This window comes from Vanellus vanellus (assembly GCF_965231255.1).
Source record: "Vanellus vanellus genome assembly, chromosome: 6".
Classification (NCBI taxonomy): Eukaryota; Metazoa; Chordata; class Aves; order Charadriiformes; family Charadriidae; genus Vanellus; species Vanellus vanellus.
In genome coordinates, this window is record NC_138911.1 from 11,165,291 (window position 1) to 11,176,598 (window position 11,308).

An 11,308-nucleotide genomic window follows, 5' to 3' on the forward strand; every position below is an offset into this window, starting at 1 on the left:
CTAGTGTCTTAGCTGGGCAGCAAAGGCTGATGCATTAGGGAACTGTGGGGCTTTGTTTTCCCCTGGGATGGATGGGGCTCTTCAGTACTTGTCAATCTTAAATTGGTGTTCAAACCTGTCTGCTGAATGGCCATATGCTGCAAACAAGGTGGGGGGAAACACTGAGTTTGTTACGTGCATTTCAAAAGCACGCGATGTGGAAATAATGTTCTTCGACAGGCTAGAATGTTAAATGTAAATTAACTCCATTGACAGCAGGGAGATGCCAGAGGAATGATATCAGCTGAGAATCTGCTCCTGCATATTTTGCAATATTCAAATTTAATTCAAGTAAGGATTTACAATTCACTTGTGTAGGTATTCAGACATTTGCCACTGTGAGCTTGCAGGTGATGGGCTATGGTGACAGGTACACGAGAGGTGTGCCATCAACCAGGAAAAGGAGATCAAATAGTGTATGACTCCTACTGCTTCCCGGAAGTACCGTCTTTAAGGTAGTGCTGCTGTTACCATAAAGTCCCAGGAATGTTTAACGTTACCAGTCCTGCGGAAGGAAGCACTACATTTTTCAGCATAGGAGCTGTTGCCGACAGAAATGCTGAGGCATTGCAAAGATGCTTATGTTTGCCTGAGAAGAATTTGTCTGCCCCTTGCAAAGGCGCACAGAGGAGCAGTTAAAAGGGAAAGGAAACACATTTCCCTTTTCCCTTAGGGCTGTCCTTGCTGGGTTAGGGAAGCTAACAGTGCTGTAGCGCTTCTGAGGTCAGCACTAATGTTGCTGGGGAAGAGGAGGGAGGACAGCGTAAAGCTACCTGGCCTGGGATCAAGAAAGCTGTTGCAGAACGGTCTCCCACAGAGCATAAAGATACTCTTGGCTGCTGTGGTGTAGCCTCGTTCATTCAGTCTTGCCCCCCATTGGAAAAACAGCCAACAAGTAATGAATCACAATTGTTACTCTAATACAAGTAGAATAGATTTAGTACAAATGTCTTCAGACCCCCTCCCCCCCAAAAAAGACAAACCAAAAGCCTGCAGAACAAGACAATTTATTTTCTTGAGGTTGCTGGTATTAATATTATACAAGAAGTGAAGCCACCTAACACTTTGAGGCCCCACTATTTAGGTATGCCAGGGAGATAGCGTTGTTCTATCACAGAACTGTGGTTGCATGAAGAACCGAAGCAAGCTTTTTTTCTTGGTTCCCAAATAAGAAATGTAATCAATCAAGACCTTCTGGTATTTCAAGAAGACAGGGGGATTTCTGTCACACAGTGGCAAATTACACTTTTATCCTTTTCTTCAGGAGTGTATCATCGACGAAGACTGTGAAACAGGGAAATATTGCCAGTTCTCCACCTTTGAATACAAGTGTCAGCTCTGTAAAACCCAGCATACAGTAAGTCCTGAATGAGATGTGATTTTATGTCGTTTTTAGAAACTCAATATATAAGTTATTGCTGCTAACGTCAGCAAGTCAAAATTGGTAGAAAAGAAAATGCAAAGATTTCTGCATGAGGTTAAAAAATGGATGTGTAGAATTTTTTCTTTCTGCCTGTTAACGCAACTGAGTTTTAAGGTTTCTGTTCTCATATGCTTTAAAACCTGCACTCCGCTCCTCCTGACTGAAGCTTGACTTGTTTGGTGGCCTAAGGACAGTGTAAACTAACACATTGTAGGTTGCCAGTGGAACGGGCAAAGAGGAAATACTGTGCCAGCTCCTAAGGCTCAGCTGACAACTGGTCGTTTCCAGCTCTTGATTCACAAAGAGAATTGCAGCAGCCTGCGCTCTGGCCCGCGTTGACAACTTGTACAATGCTGTAGTGCGGTTGTTACTGTAAATGATCCTCTTACATGGATCATTCACATTATTTAAATCTGTGAACCTCAGGAAGCAGTCAATTCCTGTCTTTTGAGCTAAAAGATAAACGCTCTTGGTAATTAGCTGTGTTTCAGTTATCTTCTGTAGGTAACAGGTGCCTAAAAAGTTCAGTTTTTTTCCGTGGTAAAAACCCAGTTTAAGAGCAGTCTGGCGAAAAAGGCCATTTATTTGACTGTCCCTTTTCATCTAAGTTATGTTGATGGCCTCTTTGTGAAACAAATTTCATTCCTCAAAGCATTTGCAGACAGTTAAGTCTACAAGCAAGCAAACCTTGCTGTAAAGTCATGTAAGCAATAGGATTATTATGATCTAAAAGCACCAGGCTATTTCTGAAATGATTTAAATACTTACTTAGCTTGATAACTTCAGGGAGCTCTATTGACTTGAGTGGACTGAATGCTTGCTTAAACACAAGTCCTGAATACATGCTAGTGTCATTAAGAAAGTTTATTCTTCATATTTTAGAAAATGTTAAACTGATAATTTTTCATGTTAACATGGAATAATTAAAAATCAAGATTGGGATGACCTAATACCTACACACACAAACACACACCCTTTTCTTTGCAGTCTTCAGAATGTTTGTGGGATAAAGAAAGTAAAAATTGGGTCCTAGCTACACTCCTGTTGTAAAGTGAGCTCAGACTGAAGGTGGTAGGATCAATTCCCTCACCTAGAACCCCCACAGTTACAAGACACTTTTCTTAAATTAGCAGGTCTTAATAGTGCTAGTCCTACTTCTTGCCCTGTGTTAAACACTTCCTGTGGGATCCACTGGAAAAGAAATTCTTATTTTGTATGGATGCCCAGAAAGGGCTTTACATAGAAAAAAGCTGTTAAAATGCTGACCTACTAGGAATCTTTAAGATGTTAATCAAACTACCTAAAAAAAGAAACAAAGTGACACCGCTTTTATTAGGTTGATTTTTTAGGTGTGTGTAGTTGAAACACTGGGACAATTGTCATACAAAGCTATCTTTAGCTAGAGATTTGCATTTCTGATTTGCAAAGAGAATTTTTCTTCAAACAGATTTTTTTCAAAGAGTCTGGGTTACAAATGAGATCTGGTTCTTATTACTAACTAAAAATTGCATTTGAGTAAGATTTTTTAGCTTTGCTGTTTGAGAGCAATCCTTCTGAACAAATTGTAAATTCCTGACTGCATTTAACAATGCAAAAAGAATCAGTAACATTTTCCGTTGATAATGATTCTTTTTTTTTTTTTCCTCGATTGCAAAAGACTGCCCTGAAATCCATATCACACTGTAGGATGTCTGGCTGATGATCAATTTTGATGTAAACGCTAAAATAAGAATTCAGGTTTTGTAAGATTGAAAGTATAATAGTACAGGAGTGCTGTTACTCTGCTGCAGAGGTTCCTGTCTGGCAAGTAGTTTTATGTCTGCCTGAAATCGAGAACCTACATAGTTCTGTTTAAACACTGGGAATATGACATGCATATATTTAAAGCACATATATGCAGTTATCTTCAGGGCCAGGGTCTAATTCCACATTTAGCCATCTGTTGATAGACGCAATTAGTGCTGGAGTGACGGTTTTGTCACGTGCTTTTTCCATTGGCCAGCATTGCTCCCGGGATGTTGAATGCTGTGGAGACCAGCTTTGCGTTTGGGGCGAGTGCAGGAAATCCACTTCAAAAGGAGAGAACGGCACCATTTGTGAGAACCAGCAGGACTGCAACCCTGGAATGTGCTGTGCTTTTCAGAAAGGTACAGAGCTTTTGCTTTTTATCCTATTAATTCTACAATACAGGAGCGATCATACTTAGCTCTTTTGCCCAGGTGAAGAGGTTAAACCTCTACAGAATCAATAGGTCATTCTCTCCTGGCTTGTGGAGCGCACTGTGTTAACTTCATTATGAAACTTTAATAGAATTAAGAGTGAGAAGCAGTCTGATAGGGGTGCGCAATGGTGAAAGAAAAGCCTGTTCCACACTAAAGAGTAGACCCGCACGAGCAGCACAAACTCTCCTTTAGAAACAGTAGATTTTTCAGACATTTAAAAGTAGCAAAGCTCTGTGTCAAATTTTCACCCAATAGAACAAAAATAAGAGAATTACAAATGTACGAAATAAATGAATGAGGCTACTGAAAGTGGCTTTTCCTTCGTATCAGCAAGCAGGCCATCAGAACCAGACCACAGATACATTTCATACTCTGAGTTTTATATGAGCCTTCCAGGGCACCACGCTATGCAATGCTGACTGGACGGCCAAGATACATGGAGGAATTATGTTCCAGATTATGTTGTCAGTCCACATGGGAATGTGAAACTTGATTTACAGAAGGGAGGAGAGGGTATCAGGCCTGAAATCAGTCCTAAATCCTGCCTGGCCAGGGCCCAGCTGCTTCTACTGTTTTATAACCACTGGTTCCTCGCAGCTTTGGTCATAGTTCACCATAATTTTGTAGCAACAGGATACAATTCCAACCACCTTTCCACACCAGGTAGATACTTCTCTAGGTAGCTGTTTTCCTGGCTCTTGCTAGGAGTAAGAGGTGACCTTGTACCTTCGCTGACAGTTGGGCTGCCTGTCCCCCCCATCAGCCTGCTGGGGGATCAGGCCACCAGGGCATTTCAGGAAAACACCATTTAAAGGCAAGGGGGTCTGCTCAGCTTTTCCTTGTCAATTTTGAGCATTACATACTAGACTTCCCATGTTAAACAAGTTTAATTTCAGCAAGTTTCCGTTAGAGCAGGTTTATTTTCCTCCTTCACAGCCTAAAGCATTTACAGGTTTTGCTAAGCTCTAGCAGAGATTTCTTTGTACTCTGATTCTGAAATGAGACAGAAAGAGCACTTTTACTAAATGACTATTACTTTTACCAAGCAGGATTTTGAATCTCTGCTTATGCTGCAGAGATGAGTAAATCAGCAGTATGCATCCATTGGCGTTAGCAGCACAGGGCTAGGGTACCGGGAGGGTAACACTGCTTCTGCAGCCCTGATTTCCTATGGGATCCAAACAAGCTGTGTCCTCATGATTATTCCAGATGCGTAAGACATTCACACTAATTTAAGTATACATTAGAGCTTGGCTTGAAACGAAATTTAGTACAAACCTGTAACTCAGGAAGGAACAATACCATAGATAAGAATATTGACTAGAATTGATGGAAAACTATTATCAAAACTTTAAATAGAGCTGTTGATTAAAAGCAATGGACTTTCATTGTCTACAGTTGTCTGCTCTAGCAGTGCTTTAGGGTTTTTCAGGTTAGGCCTAACCTCAAGGACTTTCTCCACCACTCGAGCATTGCAAAAGCTTGTCCTAATAAAGATTAGACTGTCTTTACATGTATATTTTTATATAAAATTGGAGTAAACTATGGAGCATTTACTGCTTAAGATACCCGTTTTAGAATTAGGAACTAGTAAGTCATATACATAAAGCATATGTGTATGTCTGCATGTACCCACACACACATATATTTTGACCAAGCCTCTTTAAAAAACTTAAAATTCCAAACTCTTCAAATATTTTATTCTGCCATACCACAAAAAAATGAGGTGAATGAAGACAAGAGGAAGAAGGGAGGTTTGATAGGAACATCTGGAAGAGCCAAATTCAAGGCTGACACTCTAAGTTACTAGCATAAGAAAACCCCAATGACGTATCCTTCTAAATTTCTTACGCAGGTTGAAATTCACTCCTGTGCAGAAACAAGGATGCCAAGCCCTAAATGCCACCAGCCAGCTTTGCCTATTGTAGAATTACTATAACAAATTAAATGGCTGAGTAGTAGTTCTTGTACCCTCATTATTTAGTCTCTGAACAATCTGTATTTGTAACCTCTGCAAAAAAATAGAAGAAATAGAAAAATAACTTCTAAAATATACAGGTATTTTTCTATTCAGATTTTAAATAATTAATGCTACACATTGCAGAGGGTTCACTGTAGCGTTAGTTTTATTGGTTTTAGAATAGTCTTTCATATCTCCAAGGGATGGAGTTGTGCAGTACTACTTTATTGACAATAGTCTCTTCGTGAAGAAGCAGGAATCGATCTTGCTCATTAAGCATAAACTTCAAATATCTTACTCCCACCTAGTGGAAAGAACATTAAGTTAATGCTCCCTAATATGGAAAGGGACTTAAAGTCAAGTCTGTATTTTCATGTCTCGCGTGTAGACGTAAAGATTAGGTCATCTTAGTTTAGCAGACAGTTAATGACTTCTCATAAAATTAATTTACTCTGGCACGCAGAACTACTGTTTCCTGTGTGCACTCCATTACCTGAAGAAGGTGAACCCTGCCATGATCCTTCAAACAGACTTCTCAACCTCATCACCTGGGAACTGGAACCCGATGGAGTACTTGAGCGATGCCCATGCGCAAGTGGCTTGATCTGCCAACCTCAGAGGTAAAGATCAAAACTGGGCAAGTAAACTGCTTGGAATTTTTGAGGGGTCTCTTTCTGTGTTAGATACAGAGCTTACAGATTTTTCCACTCTGTAAGTATTTTTTTGACAGCTTTTCTCATCAGTAGCATTGAAACTTTCTCAAACTTGCTGCTTCGTCCCATACAGATGTGTCTAATTGAGTTTGGCAACACCTTAATCCAGTGTGAATTAAGTTTGTGTATCAGACTGGTACTGCTTTTTCATCAATCAGAAAGTACTATCATTCCAATTTAATTCTCTATACACCACTCTTGTCTAAGAGAAGCCCAATCTAACATGGAAAGTTGGTGGACGTTTTGCTTGCTTTCATATGCAAGACATATTAAAGACATATTAATATATGCAGTAAGTATAAAACAGGCATGTTCCTGTACTACTGACCAGTTTTACAGAAGGTTACTTCTATCACAAGAAAAAAAGATATCTGTGCTTGCACTTTCCTTCAGTTTCAAACTAACCCAAGAAGGCAGTTTCCCTACCACTGGCTTAAGATCCGCTGTTCAGACTTGAAAAATTCATACTGTGCAGATTTCTTCAGTATCATTGAGTTTCATGGAGTAGGAAGCAGGCGGACTGTATTTTCTGCAAGAAGCTAAAACTTTTAATAGGTCATGCCTTTAATAATTCTTTAAAAGGACAGTTATTTGCATTATCAGCAATTTCATTGGGAGAAAGTGAGATCGTTTCAGTTTTGCACTAAAAGCATTTTTAGAAAACTTACATGTTATCTATGAAATAAGCTCTCCAAGTTTGTTCCTACATTACCATTTTCATTATGTTAACTTTCTACAAGACAGCATAGCTGTGGCAGAGATGTAGATTAACGTTTCTCTCTTCTTCTGTGTCCAGCTTCATTTCTATATTTTTTCATGCATGAAAAGTAACTGGATCACATTTTGTTTCATAAATGTGATCTAAGGAAGCAAGCAGAGTTGATCCCATCCTTTCAGCACCAATATTTTGGTTAATGTTCAAGTACCCTTAACCTCAGGGAAGGTATGTTAGGAAGTGTCAGCATCTAGTAAGAAGGGAAACATTTCAGATGAGACTATAGAGACACAGAAACAAGTTAGGGTGTGAATAACTGAAGTGTCCAGCTATAGCCACAAGAATTATTTATCTGTTTAGTTATCACAAATACAGTAATACTGTGCATATCACCTGCCCATGACTCATATGGACAGTAAGATAAAGCTGCTTCTGTGAATTTATGTGGTGAATTTGAAGATTCAGGTAACATTTTTTTATTAAAAGAAATAGCTCATCTTTGCTTGAAATGGCCCTTGGCTAAATATTACTAGTGAGTGATAAACACTGAAACTATCAGATCGTATCTTAAGAGAATATGGGGATAGTCAGTCCACAAATGGAAGTCTCAAAACTCCTAGAAAGGAAAACATAGAATAATTCAAAATGTACACAAAACAAGCTTCAGGAACATCTTCAGTTCATTTACCCTTTGTTTCAAGTGAAAGAGGCTGCAGTTTTAAGCAGTTGTTGAGGTGCCTGGCACAAGCAGTGGTCACCTCACACTGTCACAGGGACCTGTAGCCCTGTTCCATCCTGCGCAGTGCAAAGAGATAGCGGGTGCACCATGATCAAGTTCTATTCCACTGCCTCCTGTCAACAAATATAAATCATTCTTGCTCCCTTTTAAAGTTCCTACAACAAGCGTAGGATGTTTGTTTGCAGGCAACTGAAGCTACTTTTCAAAACAAAGCAGCAAATGCAGGTATTACATACGCTATCCTATTTAGGACCAAATAAATAATGCTCACAGTTTTCTCAACTCTACAGCTTGATGGCAAACATTTTTTTCTGCATTCCTTTTAAGCTGGAGTATCATGTTTCTTAAGTTGGTATTACAACATGAACAGAAAGGACTAGTCATCACTATTGCTCGTAGGCAGAAGGGCCAGAGTGTGCTGATGTCCACTGCCATCTTGTGTCCCAGTAGCAAACAGTTTTTGCTATTAGAATCTGTGTTCTAGCTCTGTAAGTGCAAATCTCATCTTTAACTCTCCAGCTGTCAAGCACGTCAAACTCAGATGTTTGTGAAGTCAGCTATGATAGATCTGACAATATTATGCATTTAACATGCCTTCATGTGGGGAGGGAATGAAGAATTTTATTAAGGAAGTAGCAAAAGAACACAAAAAGATGTACTATATGACCAGATGTCTCTTTATCCAACAGCCACAGCACTACATCTGTGTGTGAACTGTCTGCCAATGAAACCAGGAATAATGAAAAAGAAGATCCCTTAATCATGGACGAGATGCCATTTCTCAGCTTGATACCTCAAGATATTCTTTCCGATGACGAAGAAAGCAGTGTCATTCAGGAAGTGCGTAAAGAATTAGAAAGTCTAGAGGACCAAGCAGGTTTGAAGCCTGAGCCCGACTTAGCTCATGATCTGTTTTTGGGAGATGAAATTTGAGGTCCGAACACCAGACAGTTTAGTTATTTCTAGAAATTTTTGTCTTGTGTCTTGCTTATCTAAATCCTAAACACATACTGCTGGATAGAAGTGCAATAAACAAGGTCTTCAGTGAGCATCCTTTTCTGTGCACCAAACCTGCATGTTCAAATTACTGTTGAATTCATTCAATCCTTGGACCAAACCTGCTGTCAAAGACAAATGAGAAATCTGTCAGCGTTTCTTCTGGATTAGTACTTTCCCCTTGTACATTAGAAATAAACGTATCAGTACTTGTACTCATTAAAAAATACACATAAGCATAAATAATCTTATTAGTGACTGTAGAAGTGACTTTTGAGTACCTATGTTTAGAATCACTTATTTTTCTGGGCTAAGAACCATCTACTCTGGACTGTTCTAATCATTTATCTTAAGCAGATTTTTTTTTTTTTTTTTTTTTAAAGAAAATATAATCAGTGAAGCTGCAACATACAGATTCTGGGTGTCACATTCCCCCGCCACACACGTATTGTGGAAGGATGGAAAAGATAAAGGATGCTTACCCTTTTAGATGAATATATCCAGAGCTTCTTTTCAGCTGTGTACAATGGATGCCATCTGTCCTGCAGCAGCTGGCAGTGTAACCTCAGAACTGGTGTTCCATAGCTACAGCATCCCTTCAGTTTTATACTTTCATATGCAATGGTCATTCGCCTCCCCCACTACATAAGGGGCATACTATCAAGAAAAAAGCCTACAACATTTTCCATATAAATAACAAATAGCGTGTACATACTTATATCCATATAACACATTGGTTTCTATATAGAAGCTTTCAACTTGACTGTTCAGGGCTCTGTCTCTCAAGGGCAAAAGATATTATTCAAAACTGCAGAACTAACAGCTAAATAGGCTGAACAGAAAGACCACAGATTCTCTGTTGTACACTGAATGTGTAAAGTCTCAATATCTAGGAAAATAGTGCAGCTGCAATTACAAGGCCATGCCTAAGCTAGAGCCAAATACAGTGCCACATATATGGCAGCATTCTGCATGACATGAATATACCTTCTTGGGTAATGTCAGTTCAAGGAGCTGTCGACTATACTCCATTATCACCTACCCTTTTTGAGAGACAGAGAACATAATAAATTCATTACTTCAGTTTAGCAGAAAGACAACCTAAAGTCATTCTTGCATTTAGAGACTTGTGCTTCTCCTCCTTGATTCTATTACATCCAGAGAAAATTATTTGAGAAACAGTTTGTGCTTTTAATACACTTCCATGGGCATAAATCTGCGCGTTACAAAATGGGATTATCATTACCATTTTAACAGGTCATTGACTTAAGAAATCAATAGCAATCTTAAGCATAAAATCTGATGCACCTAACTCCCCGGCTCCCAGCTGTCTCAACAAGCAGTTTGCTACAATGCCTCTGCCACTATTAATGGTTTTCTGGGGTATAGATTTCACCATCTGTTATTGCACATTAAAAGACAACACGAGGCTCCACTCAAGTAACTTCGTGGAGCTTCTTCCCAAATAATCCACACTGCTTATGTCTAATTTGGAACAGTAGAGCACTTAACAAGCACAGCTACTAGCCTGCAAGTCTTTCACCACCTCTAGGCTATGAAAACTTCAACAAATTCCTTGGGTACATGTTAATAACTATTATCATTGTGAACAGGAAGGGTACTTCATCAGAAAGGTCCAACTTTTAGTTTAAGGATTCACTTTACCACCAATTCTCACACCAACACATGCACACATAAACATGCTCTCTGAGAGTTCACTGAATTTTCCTTTCTTATCCCTAATAACATTACTTTAGAGACAGCCCATCTATGCGAAGAGAAGGAATTACATACCCTTGCAATTTTACTGTTAAAAAACTACTTCAAAAGAGCAGTAATTGTCCGTAAATACTGCCCTACTTAAGGATAACCTTATTCTCCCTTCAAGTTTCTTGATGCCTCAGTCCCTGAAAGATAAAGTGCTGGTATTCCTGAGAAGTTCAGCAAGATTTCTGCTGAACTAAGCAAATCAGAAACGTGAGGTTTTTTGTTTCTTTAAAATGCCCATGGTCAAACTCAAAAATGTTTGAAATGATCAGAATGTAAAGCAGATGCTGAAAAATGTCTCCCTGAACAACCCATAATATATTCCAGCGCACACTTAGGCAGAAGGAAGTGCACCACTGGACAGGAAACGATTACAAGGATGCCCTTCTGTCCTCTATCCAGATTTCTGCCAAGGCTTACAAGTTTAAAATTAACTTCACAGAAGTTCTCAACAGAAGTTTCCCAAATAAGGCTAGACATTAAGCAAGGAATTATTTTCTTAACCCTGCTTTATTCCATCTCTAGATTTTTGCCTCTCAAAATGTCTGAGTTTGAAGAAAATTCATGACCTATTTGATAGTTAATTTTTTTTTCTCTTCCAAAACCTCCAATGATCCTTCCACAGTCTATATACATACGTAACTGGTAAGTTAACGAAGTACTCTACCAACTGGATGGTACTTTATGCTTCCTTTGCTGGTGCTTCCACCTCATCTATGTTGGACAAGAGGTGG

General features: G+C 39.1%; 1 protein-coding gene across 1 annotated transcript in view; it reads left to right on the forward strand.

Moving 5' to 3' along the window:
- DKK3 (dickkopf WNT signaling pathway inhibitor 3) overlaps nt 1-10,154 on the forward strand; it is a 30,935-nt gene extending 20,781 nt beyond the window's left edge. The window contains exons 4-7 of the mRNA XM_082485811.1: nt 1,304-1,396; nt 3,465-3,609; nt 6,108-6,264; nt 8,501-10,154. Coding sequence (XP_082341937.1) covers nt 1,304-1,396; nt 3,465-3,609; nt 6,108-6,264; nt 8,501-8,744 — 639 coding nt within the window. The 3' untranslated portion in view covers nt 8,745-10,154. The remainder of the gene's footprint in view (nt 1-1,303; nt 1,397-3,464; nt 3,610-6,107; nt 6,265-8,500) is intronic.
- Nucleotides 10,155-11,308: the final 1,154 nt, after the last annotated feature.